This window comes from Anarhichas minor, unplaced genomic scaffold (assembly GCF_050575085.1).
Source record: "Anarhichas minor isolate MPS153535 unplaced genomic scaffold, ASM5057508v1 ptg000025l, whole genome shotgun sequence".
NCBI classification, from domain to species: domain Eukaryota; kingdom Metazoa; phylum Chordata; class Actinopteri; order Perciformes; family Anarhichadidae; genus Anarhichas; species Anarhichas minor.
The window spans coordinates 11,483,620-11,506,876 of record NW_027466471.1 but is presented as its reverse complement, the minus strand read 5'-3'; the positions used below and the strand labels follow the sequence as shown (position 1 = coordinate 11,506,876).

The window sequence follows — 23,257 nt, the reverse complement described above, 5'->3', positions numbered from 1 at the left end:
TGAGTGTGAATGTAGGCCATTCCCAAACCATTTAGAGCTTTAAAAACAAGTAAAGGACCTTAAAATATATATATATTTTAAATTCAGATATAATGTTGCACAAGAGTGCAACAAATAAAGCAGCGTTGGTGTTGGTGGTGCATTTTCTGCTGCAATGCTGCCACCCAGTGACTCTCTGAGGTAGTGATCCAGATGACGCTAATATTTGCAGTTATTCACTGACACCAGAGCTTTTTATTTGACAAAATGTAAAGACACCACAAATCAACACAGTAGAATCTTGATAAAAACAATAACAAAAAATTTAACATATTTGCTGACATGAAAAAGAAATATTAAATTCAGTAAAGTAGGATTTTGTTTAACGAACATAAAACATGATAAAAACACGTCTGAGCCTTGAATTTAAAAATAAAAAAACCTCTCGCCTTAAAAATAGATATATATATTTTGCATTAAGCGTGATGAGCATGTTCACTGTTGGAGTGTGTGAATGTGAGAGAACGCTGCAGCTTTCACTGCAGTCACGAAGAACTGTAACAAATAGCATAGCACCAAAAGACACGAACTGTGAATGTGCTTGTATATTATGAGGGGTTATTTGAAATGAGGGATGAACAGTCTTGTCTCATGGATCAAAGAGATTCTGCAGGTTTATATTCAGGCACAAACTGCAGCGGCTGACTTCACTCATTTAGAGGATCATCTGGAACGTATCGGTGAAATCATCAGTGCTTGGTTAAGATGAAAACAGACAATTTCAGCACAAGGCTCATGGTTGCACAATACCTTCTTTTTTCAAATAACCCAGACTTTGAACATTTCTAAACAAGCTGTTTTGAAAGTGTACTTCTGTTAATAGCCCATTAAATTCTGTATTTAGTTCATATTAAAAGTCCAATTACTAAAAACAGTAAACAGTGACCTATTATGTTGTAAAAGTGCTTCAAAATCCTAAATGCACATTTAAACGACCGATGCAATTCATAACATAAAGCAAGATAATGCAGCTTACAATAACAACACCATATAAATGCAACATCTTAAACTAATTCACCATAGATCATCTAAAAATAAAATATTTTCATGAAAGGCACTTGAGGCAGGTAACATTGAGTTTCATGATACTTCTCTTGGGAAGATTTTCAAAAACTGACCTTGCCTCAGATCAATGAGTTTTTTTTTGACCTGCAGGTTAGGTTCTTGCACAAATATTAAAACAATTACAAAAGTGTAGTGACAGCATTTTCACCTTTTAAATTGACATCCATCATCCTTAAGGAAAGTATTACATTGTTCCTTGCACAATTTTAGATTAATACTCTGGTGTTTTGAGCATTCGATTTGATCAGAGCATGTTATCAGTACTTAAAAAGGCACTTCTACATGAGGGTTTGTTTGATAAGCTACCTAGCGAGACAGAAAAGGCCAATAACCCAAAGTAGGGCACAACATTTTAGACAATCTCGCAACAAAGTGTGACTTTCCTATTTACAGTACACATATCTCCTCTGATATTTTCCAGCATAGGTATAGGTCAACTACATATTAACCCAAAATGTACACTTCAACTCACTGTCCAACACTGGCTGAACCCTTGTCTCCCAGTGTTAGACATAATTTGGATCCGGTACAATGTCAGTATAACTATGACGATGAGACAGGATGTCAATCATTTAAAAGAATTAAAAAAAACACAATACCTAACACCGGTGAACAATCTCAAAGTTAAAGCTTGAGTTAAAATAAATGATTTTTCCACTGAAGTGAATCTTTTGGCTTCTTTCTCTGTTCAGAAGTGTGAGATGAAACAGTCAGTAAGAACACCAGGTAAAGATTAGCTACCCTCATTCGCCCAATTCAGCTTTATAGAAGCAGATCAAAGGCACCAATTATAATCTCAGAAAATCTCCACAGTAGTTCACAACAATGCCTAAAGCATTGCTGAAAAATAATATTAACTCAGTCCTCAACCTGTAGTGATCAGACAAGATCCTCATATGTGCTGTATAGACTTTCTCAAGCTTTGAAGCAAATTGCATTGAAAAAATTGAGGAATCCACAATTAAAATGCATGTAAAACATGTTTGTCTGTATTTGGGAGAAGATTCTGTTTGTGTCTGGTTCTGTTTGTGCTTTCAGTTTTTATTTGAAGACATCTGCTTATGTGTGTTCACTTGAAGGCTCGTCGGGCACTGGAAGGTTAAAATGCTTAAATATATCCAAACGCTCAAGTGTCATTGTCCCTTCTATTCAGGCTGAAACACAAGCCGTGTCCCAGGTCAGAGGCCGGGTCCTCTGAAGGCCCTCATGTTACAGACCACCCGAACCTGCTCCTCCAAACTGAGACAGTCTCGCCACTCAGAGGTCAAAACTAATGATGCGTTCAGGCAGTCCACGTCAATCATAAAGTAGAAACAAGAAGTTTGTACTGGCAGCTGACGTGTAAAATACAGTGACAAACTGGAACAGATCGCTGTTTCACAAGACAACCAGCAACAGTGTTAAAGGGTAACCAATCTAAAGATAAGCACATTTATACATTGACCTTCATCATTTTTTTCCGTTATGTCTTCGGATTAACAACATGTCAGGCTGCCATCAACAACAAACAGTGGAGAGGTTATGTTCAGTTTCTATTACACATTGCCATGTTTTTATTGGGCCATTCCAGGTGCTGACCACCAAAACCAAGCAAAGTACTCACTTTACGAAAAGAAAAGGATTGCCTGAACGCTGCATTGAACAATAAAACGTACAGTTTTAGGGGTTTAAAGGCAACATAACTCGGCCAAAGGCTGCATTTCAGTGGCCTGCAAGGATTTGGTCTCCAGCTAAATTTTGCTAAAAGGGTTAATACGCCTCTAATAACCTCTACCATAGATACACAATACACTCTTATTTACACATTTCAATAGGAAACAACACTGCATACACCAGGCATTTTTTACTGATTAATCAACCAAAGGGAGGAAAATAATAATAATTTAAAGTTCAATCTTTGGTTCAAATTAAATTAATTTAAATTAACCTTTTATTTGGTGGACAACATCTCAGATTTTCATTATATATTTTGTACAAGGTAAAAAAAAGTTATGCTATTGAAGTCAACTGCAGCTTGTTAAAGCACTACACATGTGCAGAAGGCTTAAGATGCAGTAACGAAGCTCTTCTTTGGTAGAACAAATAGGATAAAATTATAGTTTTATGATAGAAACTTAAAGATTGTGTATTTCAGTGTAAATATGTTTCATTCCACAACTAAACAGTACCTTTGGTTAAAAACCCTTCCACCGGGTTTGGTATGCAGAGACGCACAGACTTGGCTTTGTCATGCCACTGAAGTAAACAAAGTTTCCGACGCCGGGTTTTCGAGGTTTTGTTTTTGCAGCAAAGGATCGTCAGCATCCAGGTCGATTGTGGAAATGATAGCTGTTTTAAGTCGCTGAGGGTTAGAGAAGGCAACACTTTAGAAACAGACCTTTTCAGAAATAATCATTCAAGCACATCTGGACAGCTCAGGCACAAAGAGACTAGAATAGACTCAAATATCAACGAGGATGGATTGCCATGATATTTTGTAGAGACATTCATGAACCCCAGAGGATGGGGTCAACTGTCTTCTGTGTGTTATTCTAGTTAACACCATGAGGTTTACATTTTTTGTTTTATCGTGAAATGTCTTGCGTCACCACCTGGACAAAATAAAATTTTGTTCAAGATTTTGGTTTGTGACCAAATACCTGCACAACAAATGAGATTCACATCAGCCTCAGCTGTATATACGTTACCGCTAGCATGGTTTCAAACATTAAGACTTGTTTAATGGCAGAGAAGCACCTGAAGAGCTATTGTCTGACAAAAGAAGTTCAGACTGGGCCAGTTGATAAAGTCTAAACTGATGCTCCAACACTATTCTTATTCTATACTTAACACCGATTGGTGTCCCGATGAACTTTGAAGAAAGCACTGGATTCAGAGTTCGATGCAGTAGAGTTTACTCTTCAACAAATAATTCCACCCGAGTTGCTCTCCAGACAGCAACTGATTTATTCTGTTCTTTACATCGTCTTATATAGTGTGGCTGACATCGCCTTTTCCCTTTTAAGCTCTTCCTCCGTTTCCTTTCACACGTCAATAGTTTCCAATCAAACCCAGTAAATCACAGAGTGTGTCACTTTCCCTGTCATGTGGGTGTGAGTGATGTTCGTATGGATTCTAATGTGTGTATTGCATGTACCAGTTTGTCATAGTCAGCTCTATCTTTCTCGTGGGAGTTGAAAGACTTTTCCTGTCGAGCCCAGCACAGCTCCCCCCTTCTATCACAGCCCGAGCATCTTTCCCCAAGAGACTTGGCCGATGTCATATATGTGAATTTTAAACATTTAGATATAATTAAATAAATAGATCTAATCGATGGTACTATTTATGATGAATCAAACTCCAACACTATCCACATGCTTCATTTATTTGTCTGAATAATGAGTCTTGAACTCACCTGTAGAAGTGAGCCTTTGTGGCTACAGATCTCTTGAATGGCTCCGAGCGGGATCCACACAATGGAGACCAGTGAGACGCCCCAGCCCACCCCTTCAGCCCACCCTGGGTATGTGTACTTCCCATAGTGAGCAGGAGTGTATTGGACGATGCTGAAGATCAGTATACACTATGTAGGAAAAGGATAGTCTTCAAATTTAATGAAATAACCATTATGATTAATATTATTGTTCAGATAATCCTCTTCAAACCTCACCAGCACCAATAGAGGAGACAGCAGCAGCCAACACACACGAAAGTAGATGTTTGGAGTTTTTCCATGCATCCTCTTGACCATTAGGCAGAGCCGTGGGACACCTGATGGAAAGAAAAAGAGCTGACTAAACACTTGAGATAACTACTAATACAGATTTCCTCCTATTGCGGATATGAAAGACGTTTAGAATTCAGTTTAAATAGTTAACCAGCCACAGCAAAGTCTAAAACCATAAACATGACTTCTTATTTTGAACATTATGTTGGATCTTACCAAAGATCCAGCACACAGCGACAATTTCAAAGAAAGCCAGGAACATGAGGGAGACCACAGCGGTGTAGTGGTCCATCAGCTGAAACACATAGATGCCTCCCTGTGCAGGGGGGGAGGAGAGAGAGAGAGAGAGAGAGAGAGGGGAAGACCAGAATGACTAGACTATCAGTGACACAACTGTTGCCACATGTAGGCTACCAAATATCCTCAGATATGTTACTCTCACAAGTAAAAGAGTTTTGCTGTGAAATATACTGTACCTTGGTTACATGAGGAATCCCCAGGATAAAGCCAACGATGCACATAACCAGGGTCAGCAGCTCCTCTCTCTTTAGGAAACGCAGAACTTGGGGGCCAAACTCATCTTTTATGAACGTTATAGCCACCTCAACGTTGGCAAACTGCGGCACACAGAAAACACATGCTGCGTTTTTAAAATAGTAATCCCTGTGTAAAACAATGCGGTTTCCTCTTGACTTGTTATGCCTTTGAGACATTCTGGCATCTTTGTTTGGGGGTGTAATTATGAGGCTGTGCAAAGAGCTGGATAACTATGACGACAGAGTTGAATGTGCAAGGAGTTAAAAAAAGAAAGTGTATTTAGCCGTATCATGAAAGGAGTTGTTTTAAATATAAATGGTCAGATGGACAGCTCATTTTGACCATCATCACTACAAAATTAAATTTCTCAAGTAGCCTACTTACAACCAAATACCTGCAAAACTGGGATTTCATTTAGTTATGCTTAGCAAATGTGAACATGCTAACATGCTAAACTAAGATGGTGCTAGCACTTTGTTGAGCATTGTTGTTGTGAGCATGTTAGCATGTCATGTTAGCATATTAGCTCAAAGCACAGCTGTGCATGTGTGCAGACTCACAGAGGCGTTAGCAGCATGGCTGTAGACGCTTGTTATTTGGTCTGGTTGGATGATGTGTTCATCTTTTAGCATAGAGCAAAATGAGATATCAATCACCTAAATCACCTAAAAGATTGTACTATCTATTATACTTAACTATCATTGTACCAATATGTAGCCTGACTACATAAGTCCTCAGCTTGTCAGATCTGGGAAAGGAATACATTTGAATTTATTGTACCAGTAGAAATACAGGGGGGGGAAACTAAAGCTAACCACAGTCATTTTAATGTAGATTTTTACATTTATTTCACTTTATTTTGATGACACAATCCTCCTAAATTGTAAGTGAGTAATCATGTCCATGGCCAAAAGGTGGCCACGGTTATGTAAAACGGCTACTGAGAAATGGTTAGTCTGAATGTGCACAGTTGAGAAAAGCGAGTAGAAATCTTCTGTAATTGCTTTGACTACCTTAGTTAAGTAAATAAAATATCAGTTTTTCCTTTCCTCCAGACAAACTAAAGCCAAGTCCCTGTGTTTATGAGTGTTTGAGATGTTTACCTGGCTGTCCAGGCCCAGACACAGCAGCATAAAGAAGAACAGAGGGGCCCACAGCTGAAAGACGGGCATGGTGGAGAGGACTTCAGGGTACACAACAAACACCAAACCAGGACCTGAAACATGATACAGTTAAGGTGTTGTTAATACTGAAAGATGCAAATGTACAGAAATATACACAAATTCAGCTGGTAGCTGCCAAGAAGTACACTTTAGTTTTTACACAGATTAAACAAAGTAGATATTACATCTATCTGCAGCTTACCAAAAGCTAAACCTTTACCAGTTGGGATGAACGTTTTTTCAACAGTTGAACCGGTGAAATGCAATTTGACTAATATAATTACAGCTACAATTGTCTTCACAACCACTCATTTTTTCAAGTACTGGTTGAATAAGATACTGGTATATGTTATATGTTATATACCAGTAGCAGTCAGTTCATTAAGGCTGCCAGACACAAGGTGTTAAAGAGCACTATGGGATACTACGTCATGGAGGGACAATGTGACGAGACCAAATAATACTTTGTTGAGCTCTAATGTTAACAAAGAATGAATGATGGCGTGTAGTGGAGGAACCTTGTATTACCTTGTAAATAATGTATGCAGAGAATTTCAGGGGTTATTGTCCTGAAACTCAAACACTGAAATGATTTAGAGATATTACTTTTGAGAAGATGCAGAAAGGAATACAGAAAATACAGGGATTGGCCAACCATGTCTACGAGTGCGTATGAAACATTGCTCTTTTGAAGGAAATGTAAACAGTGATCAGCAAAACATGTTTTCGGGACGGTAGCTGTCATCCCACAGAGCAATTAGAGCTGCCACAGTGTTTTAATCACCTCACAGGATCCTGATCTGAACCAGGGGCGGAACAAAAGTTGTCTCTGTTTTTAATAATGCATTGCTTAACTGAGAGAGTTCCTGCTCCGATGTTATACGAGCATTTGGTTACTGAAGCCAAAACTCCCTCCGTTTTTTGTTGTTGTTGTTTTTTCATTCAGGTAACTTAAAACCTTATCTCAACTCACTGCTGATCCAGACATCTGGCATCTTCAATCAAGGGATTTACATATCACTACAGTACACACACACACTTAATAAAGTTGTGTTGATGTTGCAGCTACACATGGCTACAGTCCTAACAGCTAAAGGTGTGCTTTAGCGGTTTAGAATGGCTGTGAAACAAACAAGAGACAGATTAAAGTTGAGGCAGAAAAGGCGGCGATATCCTTACTTTTCGTCTCTAGTATGGAACAAGCTCCAAAACACTGGATTCTACAATTCCCATAATGCAAATTAATAGTACGTTTAAACCCTACACATCCTATTTGTAATGCAGGCTTTACTCTAATGACATCATCAGGATATATTTTAGTTTTACTTATAAAGCTTCTCCACAGCCACAGAAGACATTGTACAACAGGCTGAGTGCTACTCCTCAACATTGGTAAACTGAATTTCATCTATAAAATAAGTGGAGTGTCGCTTTAAGAAATTGTATACTGCCACAAAATATCCCTGAGTGACCTGCACACTTCATATCTCAAAAACAGATGTGCATATCTTGATATATGTGACTTATTTGTCCATGAAAAGAAGATAATTGTATACATCACATCAAGTCCAAAATATAACACAGCTATGAGATTGTGGTGCAATGCTCTTTCTGGGCTTGATGCTTACCATCTGTAGCTATGTTATCCACTGGGAGGTTATGTATATGAGCCATGTAGCCAATAGCTGAGAAGATCACAAAGCCAGCCAGGATACTAGTGAATGAGTTGGCAATTGATACAATTAAAGCGTCCCTGGGAAAGAAAGAGGACGGAATAAACAATGTTAGTGCATTTACAGCATTTAGGCAGTGAAAACAAAGGTACTATGAAGCAGCCATTTGATCATCAAGACAATAGTCTGAAGCTTTATACTGGAGCAACAAGCTCTTAGTTTGTCAGAAATTATTGTAAAATGTTTTAAATGAAAATAAAAAGTGTCTCTGGCAGGTACATAATGTAGGGCATTTAAGGGTTTCTGGTATAATGTTTTCCACATCCCACAGAGAAGCTGAGGCCATATCCTGCATTAAAACACCCCTCTTATTCTAAATGAAACCAGTAACTCTTCATTTCTCTCTGGTCGTAGGTGTGGATGTAATTGAGTCTAGCAGGCAGGGTTCATTCCAGGTCTCTGCAGGATGGGAGTAACCTTTCTAGAGAGCAGCTGAAGATATAGCAACAAAATCATCACAGCAAATGTGGAAAAAGAAGACCAAAAAGGCTTATTTAATAAACAATTTGCCTTCTTCTGCTGCAGTACAACTGAGAGCACTCGTGTTCAACTCGCAGCACATTGTCAGGTTTATAGTGGATGGTCTTGGAGTAACTTGTAGGCTAAATATTGATTGTATTTTCAGTCAAGTGAATCAGTTGTATTTTTGGAGGTTTGTGATGGTGCTCTAATATGTACACTGAGGGAACAAATAAGAAACCAACACAGTTGATATTCACATTCAAAGACACAGTACAGCTTTTCCAGACAGAGAGTTTTAAATCTTTACCTCATAATGTTGTTGCTGAACTTGTTGTAACTAGCCATCGAAATCATGGAGCCAAATGCTATTCCGATAGAGTTAAACACCTGAGCAGCGGCATTAACCCAGACCTATGGTGGAGAGAAAGAAGAGCAGGAACACGATCACCTTCTGTGTAGTTTCATTGAATTTAGTTTTTTAAACTATGATCAGCTTTCACCATGAGTGATGGGTTCCTCCGAGAGCAAAAACATTTTTCAAGTGGGTTTTAGTGGGGTTTTTTCTGAACTTCAACTTTTTCAAATGCGTTTGATTGCACATTTACTCATGAATATTTAATGTTAGCGAGAGATCTAAGATCTGAAATCACGCTTTAAATATGTGTGTTCATTTTTCAATGAGCAGGATCACTGCTGTTTACATTTACTCTACTCAACCTACGTTTAGTAGGCATCCAGCTTACTTGTTCTTGTACTTTTGAGTGGTCAAGAAAGACCCAGCTGTAGCCGGTCCAGGCCATTGAGAGAGATCTGAAGCCCCTGCTCTGGATCTAGTTACGCTTTCTGTCCTGAAATTTTATTCTGGCAGCGGTTCCTAAAATCTTCAAAACCAAACTCTTCACTGTCTAAGATGTCCTGTTCATTGAGTTCATTGCTGCAATGATCTCCTGAATCGTACAAGTTATTCTACTATTTTCACCCATTCATTAACAGAGTCTCACCTTTACTTCAAACAGTTTGCCCCAGACAGGCGTCACAAAGTAGAGGATACCATTCTTGGCTCCAGGAAGCTGCACATTATTGATGAGCAGGGCAAACAGGACGAAGTACGGAAATACAGCGGTGAAATACACAACCTGTGTGACACAGAAAGTGAGAAGCAGACACTGATCAATGTGTGGGTTTGGGTCATTCAAGGGAATATCTTAAGGTCACATTATTAAGTTAGGTCAAAACTTTACAGTTGATGAATTACTGCACAGTATCTAACATGTATGTTGGGAGCATATCCAATTCCAAAGCTCTTCTCTGTTTCATTTCATCGTGTTCTGATTCTGAATTAGCTGAGCAAACATGTTTGTTTTGCATCTAAAGCTTGTCTTGTGTGTTTTTACACAAAAGTATATTTATCCTCTTCATGAGTATAATACAAAAACTCATAACAGAATATGATGCATTAAAAAAAAGTGGACGGTACAAACACTTTCCGGAGTAAACACTTTTTTAAAATTTCATTCTGGAAAAAAAGAAAAATGACTTAGCCTATAGACGATAAACTACAAACTATAACCCTGTGATCAGCACAAAAATGATCACATTGGCTTAAAAACCTCCTTGTCTTTATCTCTGACATTGCTGAACTACTAACATCAACTGTGACAAAATGTCAGAGGAGAGATGGTTTTCAAACAAAGACTGTGACATTACAACATTGCTACAACATTAAGCAGAATTGCCACTGTGCATAAACAAATCTTCTGACCTTGCCAGTGGATTTGATTCCTTTAAATATGCATAAATACACGATGACCCAGGAAAGAATTAGATAGCCGAAGAGTTCCCAGCGAATGCCACCAGATTCTTCAATGCCACTGGTTTTCTGCAGAAGGCTGTGACTAGAAAAAAGGAAAAAGAAGCATGAAAATACAAATAACAAGTGATCCCCATTAGTGTATCCTTAAAGCCCCTGAAAATTTAAACTTTAAGAAAACTAAAACATAATTAGCTCTTGCTTGTTGATAGTTAAACAAACAAAGACGAGCAATAGTAGTACAATAGTAATGTTTCTAAACCATTTAGTCTCCAATGTTCAACCAGACAGGGCTGTAATTGTATTAGCTATTGAGCCTTAGGCTACGGCCATAAGGGCTCATGAAGGCATCGCAGGTATAACTGTAGGTGGTCATGACCATCACATAGCTTTCTTTGCCATTCACAACTTCTGAGGAAGGTTTTACATACATAGAGGTGAAGATGTGTCTTGGGGTGAAACAATAAATGATGATTCCTTGGTAGAAAAAGTGAATAAATAAATAATAAACCAATGGACCCAAACGCCTCTATCTATGATTGGTCAAATAAATATACCAAAAATCTTTTTCAATCACTTCCGTTTTATCTACCTAACACTGTTTTCATAATAATAATGATTGATTGAACTAATTTATCTGGAATAATAAAAAGGCTGGACTCCAACTAAGGCTATTATTGTTTTACCAAATGAAAGAGGAGTGCTTCCACTCCCCAATTTACAATGATATTACTGGGCTGCCCAGTTAAGATCAGCAATGTATTATTTCTCTGTGGCTCCCTTTCCAGCGTGGGTGTCTATTGGGCAGATATCAACATCAGGGCTTCCTCTTTAAGCACTGCTCTTCTTCAGCCAGGGCTTAAAAGCTAGAGAAACCTTTATAGTTGGAAAGGAAATTACTTTACAAGCGAAACTTTGTGTACTGGGAAAATACACATTGAACTTAATTTTAACTATCTATTAGAATACTGTTAAAGGCATTGGTAGCCTTTCTAGCTCTGGAGAGACTAACTTTTATTATAAATAGGCAAAACCAGAACTTGCTGGCTTGTGGAAGTTTTTGGAAACTCATAATTTTGAATGACTTGAAGCTGTCTAGAAACCGCAGTGATTTATTTTGTCATTTTGAAAATGTTTGTCTGATGTGTCAAATTCAACAGAGGACAAAGGGAAAGCTTAGCTAATCTGCTTCATCGGGACTGTGTGGGTGATGTTTGGTCAGCCCCAAACACTTCAGAGCAACGAGAAGGGCACAAACAAAAACAAATCCATAAACCTCTCAGAAAAGTGAACCAACATCGCTTCACAGTGAGAAGATGATTGAGAAAAGTTTTCAGTGCCTTGAAGAGAAACACTATTTGAATGAGGGCTGTACAGTGTAAATATAAAAACAGCTGGAGTGTTGACATTAATAGTGTACATATAGAGATGAAATGCAGTGAACTATTCTCACTCAAAGAACTGTTGGCTGGCCGACTGCAGGTGTGTGCTGTTGCCGGCGAAACCACTGGAACAGTTTCCGACAGCGTTCCAGGTGTTGTTGCAGGACGTCCAGGGGAGGGTCGCTCCGAACGAGTTAAAGAAATAGTAAAGGGCCCAGCTCATGAGCACATTGTAGTACGTGGAGAACACAAAGGAGATAACAACTGTGGCCAGGCCAACACCTGCAGAGTGACACGTAGGGAGGGAGGACACAACGTGAGAGACGACTCCGCAGAAATCATGCCATCTGTTATAAAATATTCCTGTTTCAATTATTCGTGCCTAGGATCAAAGTTCCGGGTACAGACTACATCTCACATAAACAGAGACAACAGAGAAGAGCCAGTATTGCAGGTTACAGATGTACATTATTCAGGCTTTTAACACCTGTGGTTCTTAGCTGTGCATCAGATTTCAGTTTGGGGAATTCAGAGCAATGACTCAGCTAAAAATCCTAATCTTAAATAGAGCAGGAAGAGGTACATAAACAAATGTGCGTATTTGCTGACTCGCTGTGAAAGTCTCTCATGTTTGGTAAATATTTAGCTGGAGCTAGCAGCAGGGTAGCCTAGCTTAGCACAGAAACAGTTCTGCCAACCAGCACATTATAAACTCACTAATCTACATGTAATATCCGATTTGCTACATCTTAACACAAAGAAGAAATGTATAAAGAAAATATGTGTTCAGCACATAACCCCCTTGTAACAGCAAATGGTCGTTTATACACATTATGTTTTGTAGAGTCACGCTCTCAGTCAAGCTGTTTCAAGTCTTGATGCTAAGCAAAGCTAACTGGCTGCTAGCCCCAGCTACATATTTACCACACTGGGGTAGAAAGGCATAGATTTCACATCTAACTCCCAACGAGAAAGCGAATGAGCTCATTTCCAGAGATGTCAAACTATTTGTTTGCTATTTGTTATTACTATCCTCATTCTTGATATTTTGCCTCATGTTATCATTGCCATCTTTGTAATTTGAGAATGGTAGAGAAATGTTTTCCCGCTGACGGCAACACTGTCTTTGAAGGAAATGGCTCTCTGATTTTTAGCAGAATATCAAAACTTTGCTTCCTAAAAAACATTTTTTTCTACTGGTTGGAGACTGGAATGCCATGCTCTATCTATCTCTATCTGATCAAACAGCTCTGTGTAGTCATAACCACCGAACAAAAGGAAACCCCGCCTGAGCTCCAGGATCAGCTATAGAACCACTTTGTATGGTCCACGTTAAGCGTTCCTTCCATTGTTATTGCCCGTTTGCCTCTTTCACTCTACAAATCTAGCTTACATGGCGGCTGACTGCTCCACTGGTGCACCAGACACACTCTAAGTGGTGAAGTCATTTTCAACTGCCAAAACATATCAGTCTGCTGGAGTCAAAAAACGAGGCAGAGCAGGCAAAGATAGAGGGAATCAGTTTGAGCTATCCTCTTCTGACTCTTCTTCATTAGTTTATTAAGCTGTCGTGCCTCCCGTGACCACTAGATACCCTTACAGGGACAAACGAGACAATCAACTAAATAATGGCAGCAAATTTAACCAATTAAAATCATACATTTGTATGCTATGATTAAGCATACTGCAGTGAATTAGGCACAGGCATATTTGTTGATTTATGATAGATATCTAAAGCATCTAAATCACAGATCACATGTACATCACAGCAAACTGCACTGAGTTGCACTGGAAAGTAATTCAAAAGAACATAGAGAAAAAACTACCTGCTTTTGGCCCTTAACCAGGCATTAACCAGGAAGAAATGAGTGATAAATCAAGAGAAGGACCCATACGTTTTGACCGGGTAGATAATCTCTGTCTTTAAGGAGATAAGAAAACTATGGAGAAAAATTTTAAGTTAGAACAAGACAGACAGCATTTCCAATTTACACCCATAAGTATTGATTGTTGATGGCTGGGCTCTTGTGTGATCAGCCGGTTGACTGCCAGTGCTCTCTGGGTCCACACACGTCACTTCAATCATCATGATTGATTTACAATTTTGCAAATAACTCCTGGCCTCTATGATTTCATAGGCACTGTAAGCTTTTAAATAATCAACTAATTAGTTTAAAGAACGAACGTGGACTTCAGTGACCCTTATTTGATTTAATTATAATTCAGGTAAATCAAAGAAGGATACAGTTCATGGTTCGGTTGATTTAATGATTTCTTTCTTACTGATACACATTTTAATGTTCGTTCAATTCCAGAGGATGTGTGATTAAAATGTTCAAGCTAAAGACTCAAGACAAAAAAAGAGAAAACAGTGATTACAGCAGTGATTGAAATGTTCACTTGACAAGATCCCATCCATCAACATGTGACAACAATCCATTTATCAGACATTAAAGGACAATTCATTTGAAAAAGAAGACAGAAAACACTGATGTTTAGTATGAATTGCTGAATGATGATTTCAGTGAATTCTGGTCTTGTGTCCAAACAAACAAACACCATCAGGACCAAAAACAAGCCCAGAATAACAGAACAGAAATATGTAAAATGTGCGAACTATGTGTACTGTAAATCAGAAGTACTAATGCAGTGGCCATTCAAAACCTGCCCCTTCAGTACGGGCTGAATGCTCGGTCTGGGGTGTTGCTGCTTGCAGCTTTCTCGAGAACCGTTCTTACAAACGACTTCGCCCTAAACACTGTGGTGTCTTGGGTCCTGGACAGTACAGCGGCCTTTAGAGATGCCTGTCATTACTCCTGAGAGGGTAAAGGGGTGTCAGCAATATTACACTGAATTCCTCACGTATAGACAGATCTACTGAAATCTGTATTTTGATACAGTGTGCATAAAGTACTGCTGTTTGTTTGATTTTACTTTATGTACCTGTCACCACATATGTGACGTTTCCTGCTCCTTGTTCTGACAACCACCTGTTGATGGGAGCAGCAAATGCACTCTGGTTTTTGTCCAACTAACAGTTACTGGTGCTAACTTTCACATCACGTTTAGTGCTGTAAATGTATTATATTTAATCAAGCCATCATGACTGCCTGTAGGTACACCAACACAGTTTCCCAATCTATTTGGGAATATGTGTTATTTCCCAAATAATTTTATTTCTAACTCACACCTTAAAAAGACAATTGTGTTGTTGACAGCTATTGCATAGCTACATCAATCATCTCTTTTGCCTATGTTTTGTCTAATAATTTATTTTTCATGTTTGCTGCAAATATTAAATACACAGAAATGTACCAGCCTCTAATGAAATGATCTGGATTTGCCCTCTTCAGGAACAATCTAGTTCAAAAACATGGACCTCTTCGTTTACATACTGTATGGATTTCTCGGACTATTTGATGTTCAATAATTAAAGTTACCACTCTCTAAAATGTAGATAACAAGGATACATGTCTGATCATTTGTGCCTGATACATGCTGCTGATCATGGGCTAGACTTTGTAAACATACTTCAATAGCAAAAAGAGAGAAACAAACAAGAAACATTGTCTGTCTACTGAAAAATGTGAAATTGTAGGAAAATTCCTCAGATGGTCATCCTCGTCACCGATGAGCCTGGAGAGTCACTCACCTTTTAACAAGGGACAGATTTTGGCGAGAGCGTGCACTGGCCCTAAACGAGTGTACTGCCCAATGGAAAACTCCATGAAGAGCAGAGGAATGCCACACAGGAACATCATGGTGAAATAGGGGATCATGAAGGCACCTGAACCAGAAGAACAGGAAAGAACAGTGGGTGGCTGATACTACTGGTAAAACCTGATTAAATAAAGCATACTTACTCTATAACAGGTTTTTAGTGACTTTTTTTTATTTATTAAAGAAAACAAATCAGTTTCTGCTTATCAAATTTGTCTGTTAAATTGATGAATCTAATCCCTAAAAACACATATACTGTTTATTCTCGGAAAGAAGACTCATACCTTATCAGCTTACTCATCTTTATTTAAAATTGAAGGCTTGTTGATCTACAACCACACCTGTCATTCAGTGAAAAGAAAGGCAATCTATTGCGTAAGCTCTTGTTTCACAACAGCCACGAGATGCTGTGCTGAATTGAATAACTGGATGTGTTACCTCTAGGACAGGCTTACCCTGCCTCATTTCGCTTATATCTGCTGGGATAGACTCCAGGCACCTAGAAACCTGAGCAAAGCAAGTGGTTTACAGAATGGTTGGCTGGTTGGATGACAAAAAATAATTTTATTAGTTATGAAAGATTAACACCCAACTGACACATGTGCTTCAATTTTGAATTTAAAATAAAAGCATGTTGGGGACACGTCGCAGTTTCTGTTGTTATTATGACTGTGCGTGGTTATGACTGGGACGATTGTTCTATAAAAGGCATTCATGGAGTCGATATCAGCCATCCATCCTGCATGTGACTGTTCTTTAGGGCTGGGTAGGGAACATTTTGAACAGGGCGGTCAGAATAGTAAGACAAATAACTTAACTTAATGTCCTTCTTTGACTTATTATAAGTACATGATTGTTAATCATGACTTTTAATATACACTCTGTGGCCGCTTTATTAGGTTCACACGTTTAATCTATTGCAAGCCAATACAAACAGCTCAGCCATAAACCTTTTGTAATGTTCCGTTTTTGGTGACATTGTCAGAAATGTGTAAATTGAAATATATGTTTATTATTTAGGTCATAATTAAAAGTAGTGTTTTACACTATATTGTATACCATATATACATACACAAGGGGGGCAAAATATTGGAAGCACCTCTGAATTTTGGTCCAGCAACACCCTCAAGTAGCCTATGCAAAGTAGAAGGCTATTCCACTGTAAATACATTTGTATAACATTTAAATGTCTGTCTCCCTGCCATAAATGATCTTGCAGATCAGGATTATTAGAGCAAACCTCCATGACCTCTTAGACAGTCTTACCTCCACCGCTGCTGTAGCACAGGTAGGGGAACCTCCAGACATTGCCCAGTCCCACCGCGTACCCCACCGTGGCCAGAATGAAGTCCAGCCGCCCACTCCATGTGGGTCTCTGCGCCTCTGCGCCCACGGTTCTCTCGGCGACCACTTTGAGATCTAAGGGGTTCAGAGCATAATCTCCCTCACCGGGGGGCGTCTTTGGATCTCCGGCGATGACCTCCATCGTGGTTTAAAAGCGATTGGAGGGCCTTGACGACTTTTCGTTTACACGGTTACCGGTGCAGCGTTTCACTGTATCATACATCCGAAAGATAACCAATCCCGTTAACTGTTAACCAAACCAACAGCATCGATTCCGTTCAATGGGCCCTGACGGAATAATTGTCCCAGGGTAAAAAAAAATAAACAAATAAACAAAGTCTATATGTTCTATGGTCTACTCACATTACAGACTCAGAGCGACACTGACCTTTGTGGACATCTAGTTACTCATTATCAATTTTGAATGAAAGCCTATAATATGCGCCAAGGATATCCAACAACACAACGACTGGTGACATGCACGTACAAAGCCCACCACGTTTCCTCCTTATTCAACCAACTCGATGTTTTGTAACATACGCGCACTCTTTTATCCTTGCTGCTCTGAGCACTGTCACGTTAGCAAGCTGAAGGCACACCTCTCTTCAAAATAAAAGCCTTGATGCGTAAAGCTCCGCTATGCAGTATAGGCTGTGAGAACAGAGCGACCACAGCGATGACACCACTCTGAAAATGGGAAGAGGTGGATAGCAGGAGCCGAAGCATGGATGTATACAACTGAGACAGGTCAGGGTTATGCTGGCCACGACCTTAATTATGCTTAACTCAATTGAATTTAAATGAGTGTGATAAATAAAGTACAGCTGTCATGAACTGGGATATTAGCTATAGAGACCATGCATGTTTATTTATGGTGTAAAGTTGGGTATTTTTAACATGGGTGTCTTTGGAGGTTGACCTGACTGGTCATTTAGAGAACTGCACTTCCTCGTGGGCTTCATTTCTTTAGTGTGATCCAGCTGCGGCCTGTCGCACCTCACGCTGCGCCCACCTCCACGATTCACCGTGGCAACAGGTCAATAAAAGGCAGAGGCTCCATTTTAATCCAGTTGACGTAGAGCTATTAATGCATGTAAATGTGTAATATGTGGACTGTGCACATTTATCTTTAAACAACAGCCTGAGTCCGAGAGGAAAAAGTGTACAGTATAGCCTACTGTCCAATTAATTCATCATTAATTCATTTTAAATATAATTGTTCAGCCTTAATCTGACAGGGGCAAAACACAGGAGCCAACTGAAGATGTAAAATATTTGAAGATTTTAAAAAAGATATACATTGATCAAGGGTTGGATCAATAGACATAAGAGACGCTCACAATTTGATCCAGTAACAATGTGTTTGGTCATTTAAAGGTTGGCCTATGTTGCACTTTTCACAGTGATCATCAACAGCACTTTGGAGTTGGCATATATATGACTCTGCGTACAATGTTTTTTTTGGGGGAGAATAAATACTTTACCCCCAAAATGTGCAAATATCAAGCCTGGATTACAAAGTGGCCAAAACAAACAACTGCACCGGTATGTACACAATATGATGAATTGCAAAAAGGATTTTGCCCTGTGTCAAAATGTAGTCCAGTTTAGGAACGTTCACCATGAGCAAAAATTAAAGTATTGTGTTTAATCAAATCACAACTAAGAAACGGTCACACAAAAAAGCTGGGGCCAGTTACAACACAGGTGAGTACTGGTTTTAGTCTGAGTATTGGGTAAATAATTAAAGGAGGGTATAGGAGCCCTACAACAAATTTGTACACAAGAAGTTGAATATAATTTATGAGGAAAGACAAAAAAAGAAAAACTGGTAACCTAAACACATCCTGTGTTGCATGCAGCTTGATTCTTTCGAAGTGAAGATGTATTTCGTCACTGCATGAAGTATTCACTTTCTGTTTTTCACACATGTAGAGGAACTCTCTGCTCTTTGTCACACAACTTGGAACCAATCAGAGCTTGTCATGAAACTACACAAGTTCAAGTGTTTCATTCCCATTCAGCCTGGCTTTATTTTGCACTTCATTTTTATTTATGATGTGTGTTCCAATATCTGTCAGTTTATCTACATTTGCAGCTTAATAGTTTTATACAATAATACATTTCATATGTGAGAGACCTAAAGCAATACATTGTTGTGCTTTGTTCTAGGTCCAGTACGGGTATCTAAAAAACGAAAGCACTTTTGAGGGGCTTTCCTCTAGCTTAATAATGTTTAGCCGTATTGCATGTTATTTTTCAGGCACCTTATCATAGCCATACTAATAAGAGCGATAATAATACCAGACAAATAGTATTAATCAAATAAGTGTAACAATAATGATTAGTAAAAGTGGTCTGAATTCAATGAAATAATGGTGATAATACAGTAATCAGCAGCGTTCACTATGATCTATTTGTTACAGTTACTAAACAGAATTTGATTATGGTTGATGAAAGAAGAAAGACTGGAAAAAGGGGAGGAGACGCAAGGCAAAACTAGAAACCATGAATTTGACTGTGGGTGCCACTTCCATTATTTGGTAATGGGGTCAAAACGCCTTACAGCAAAAGCTGTGGTATATGTGGACAGACTGTGGCACCAGCACTAAGTCCCTCACAATAGAAACTCTCTCAGGCATTGAGGCAAAAGGTCGAACTGTCAGTTGACGGAGCTCTCAAAGAGGAAACTGTAGGTAACTAAAAAGAAGTGTCAACACTTACTGTATGTCATGTCATTGTCACGGTAGAGTATAGAGAAGTCCAATATGTCTTCATTTATTTCAGTATGTACACTGTGCAAACAAGTCCCACTCATTGTCAAATATACACATTGTTCAAAAGAGGAGGCCATCTCTGCTTTATGCACACTGTAAACCCAGATTTAGTGCTCATTAATTATGCTTTTATGTTTTATAAAACAGCAGTGTCATTACTAAATCTATTTAGTTGTTTGCACTATTCAGCTGACATATTGAGTGCAATGATCATGTTTAGCAGAGATAACTTAGTAGGTTACATTTCTGAAAGGGAGGGGCCCATTTGAAATTCACTCGAATAAGAAAAAGTGCGGTGGGCAGCGCATGGCGAAGTGTCGAAAGGAGTCTGCTCGTCCTGGCTGCTGCGTCCGACCGCGTACTGTTACTGCAACTGGGTTGTTGAGCTGAAAGTTGAGCTAAAAGTTTTCCTATGTTCTGTTTTTACAGGTTCTTGTGAAGATGAAGTGGAAGTATTGTGAGTTTATAACTGGGAAAAGGTGTTCCCTGTTTAAACATGACAGGCCCATTACATGCCCTTAAGGTCCACCTATCTAAGATTCACCAGAAAGCTCAAGATGCACAACTGTGTGAAACTGCCCAAGTAACCTTTCACTGGCAGTTAAGTGATTTTTCTGCACCCCGCACAGATGAAGTTTTTTTCCCTCACCTGTGCAGTACACATTTAACAGTTAATCACAGAGTCCACTGTCTATATAACGGATGTAACTTTCATACTAATGTGTACTCGCTTAATTGTGTACACATTTAATGCACATAGAGGTAAACAGCACAGAACAGATAATTGGAGGATGTTCAAGACAGAAATTCTGCCTCTGCTAGTGTAACTATTGAAATGGCCCAAGAAGAACACGGACCTCCAAATGACGCCACCGATTTAGAGGACAGTGAGGATTCCATTCGTGAAGCTACTGAGGTTCATGATCTGGGGAAACAGTCGGAGCACAACTTAGCAGCTCTTTTTTTTAAAGATGCAAACAATCCTTATTTAGTCTTGACATGTGATGAGCATTCTCTGTATTTTACAGGTGTGCATGGAGTTCAACCGGATAGAGGGCAAGAACCTCAAGCAGGAATTCTATGAAAGCATTGATGAGCACATTTTTCGTCTTTTCGAGATATCTAAAAGAGGAAGCTGTTGACAAAGCTTTCACAACAGACCACGGTCGGTACATGTCCATTATGCATTTGCATTGTTTTTCACAGCTGATGTAGTGACATGCCACAGAAAGTTCTACTGTATTAGTTGTGCAATACAATCGAAATTGTGTTGGTTGGTTCAGCTTTCTCGTTCATTTTCTTGTCCATCTAACTATGTAACTTGTGTCGTCGCTTCCCCCCCCAAAAGACTACAGAGCCAACTGATATTCAACTGTTGTCCTTGGTGACAATCCCACAGACTTCTACAAACCAGCCTTTGTAAGTAACCGCTTACTTGACTCGCATACTAACTGCATCTCAACTACCCCAAGTCTGTGACGCTCACGTCCCAGTTCATCCAACAGGTACTTCTCACATTGGGCAGCAGTGAACTAAAACCAAGTTAACAAACCTTGAATGACCAGCTTGCAATGTAAATAATGTATGTCAAGTATACTGTGAGAAGCCATGGCTGCTTTAGATTTTTCCATGGCGCACCATGCAGCTGCAGCTAGGGGGTGAATATAGGTCCGTATATATGAAGTGGTCTCTAAGGAGGCCACACACACACACACACACACACTCAAAATACGTAAGATGCTGCCATTTAAAAATGTTTTAGCAGAGCCTCTTTTTTTCTACCTGTCTGAATGCAAATATTTACATTTCAGTGCGTGTGTATTATTAGGATTGTAGTTTGGTAGTGTACATGTGCTATTTTTGTACTAATATTTAGGTCTTATATGCAGAAACACCTCAACCTTGGGGTCTGCTACCTCGTGGGTATTATTGAAACTCAAATGCTCAGACGGGCACTTGTGACTGCTCTACTGCTGCTACTGGTGACATCATCAGTCTCGGCCCTGTGGTGCTATCTATCTTCATAACGATGATGACATGTAACCACCTCACCGGTCTACACTGAGGCAGGGAACATTATTGTTTAGTCAGCATCAGGTCACTACAACTTTACACCTCTGTATTCAGCATATTGTTAATGTCCCCATTTTGACCCTACTAGCCCCTCCAAACCGTAACGAGTCTTTAAGTACAACACAAAAGCCTCACATGGTTTCATTGCCCTTTGTCACCAATGATACTAAGGAGATGTTTAACAGGTACTTGTTATTTTACATTATGTTAGAAGTGACTTATGCTAAATGAGGAGCATGAATGTTCCACCACTTGTGTTCTACAGTTTGCTCAGGACTGCATATTAGTGTTCAGTTGACTTGGTATGGTTAACCCATTCATCCGTCCTCATCCAGTCAAGTTGAAATTTTAGAGGTTCACATCCAGTTTTAGTGCCTGTCCGTCTGTGACCAGTCGTTCACACGGCGCCGATACTGTGTAATGCTGTATGTTGATATTCCTTCTCTAGACAAGTTGGAATTTTTACCAAGCAGTCCTAATGCCTGCTTTTACTTGTTTTTGCAAAAGGTTTTCTTTTTTGCTGCAGTAAAACATTTGAAGTGTTACAATGCAATGTTTTGCAACAATAAACACATTGGAACATTAAAATGTATTGTTTAATTTCTTTCCTTCCATTCAATTTTGTTGAAACAATGCATTTAATCTCAAAATCAAAAGACATTACTTAAATTAACTAATGATCTTAAGTAGCAATAAATAATGTTATATTCGTGATTTGATATGTTTATGTATGTTGAACTTAAAATAGTTATTTAATTCAACTTAGACTCAGGAAAATAAATAATTTAAGTGAACAAATGATTTTGAGTAAAGATTACTAATGTGGATTTAAATATGTCTACTGCATCCATTCATGGTTCTATGTTAACACAACTTGACCTGTTTAGTTCCTCCATGTGTAAAAACTTAAATGGTTTGAGGCAACGGGTTTCCATGCAATTTTCTAGTAAAGTCAACTAATTTGGGATAAGAGTGCAAGCTCTATCTCAAGCTCTCTCACTTATCAACAACATCCTCCTTATTACATTAACTATAGACCGCTCTGTTTCTCTTCCCTGTTACAGCTCTTCTCTGTATCGTCAGAATTTGTTGTGACAAAATGAAATCCTCACTTAAAAAGCAAAACAAGCTTCTTTAGCTACATATAACCATAAATCAACACCTTGAATCATCTAGTGTCAATCAAAGAGTGGCATGACAGTAAACAAGTGTGAAATTACAGTAACAAAATCTTTTTGACTGTCCTATATTTTACCTTTGATACATCAGGCCATAGATGTTCACCCACATTACACCTACTGTGGGAAAACTACCCTGAGCCCTTTTTAAATCTGACCACTTTAAGGCCATCAAATAAACACAATAATACAGAACTATTTCTCCACCAGAATAGGTGTTTCTGGCAGCTTGAAGAAAGCTTCAAAAACAAACATTTGTTGAGGAATT

General features: G+C 38.9%; 1 protein-coding gene across 1 annotated transcript; it reads right to left on the bottom strand.

Annotated features, from left to right (window-relative positions):
* Positions 1-3,331: 3,331 nt before the first annotated feature.
* LOC142957693 (sodium- and chloride-dependent GABA transporter ine) lies at positions 3,332-16,989 on the bottom strand. Its single transcript, XM_076099643.1, has 13 exons — positions 16,884-16,989; positions 15,550-15,684; positions 11,969-12,179; positions 10,468-10,600; positions 9,707-9,841; positions 9,013-9,116; positions 8,139-8,263; positions 6,451-6,563; positions 5,287-5,427; positions 5,027-5,126; positions 4,754-4,854; positions 4,499-4,666; positions 3,332-3,445 (listed from the first exon to the last, which is right to left on the bottom strand). Exons 2-13 carry the CDS (start codon positions 15,674-15,676, stop codon positions 3,332-3,334), a joined length of 1,572 nt encoding a protein of 523 aa, XP_075955758.1. The 5' UTR covers positions 15,677-15,684; positions 16,884-16,989.
* Positions 16,990-23,257: the final 6,268 nt, after the last annotated feature.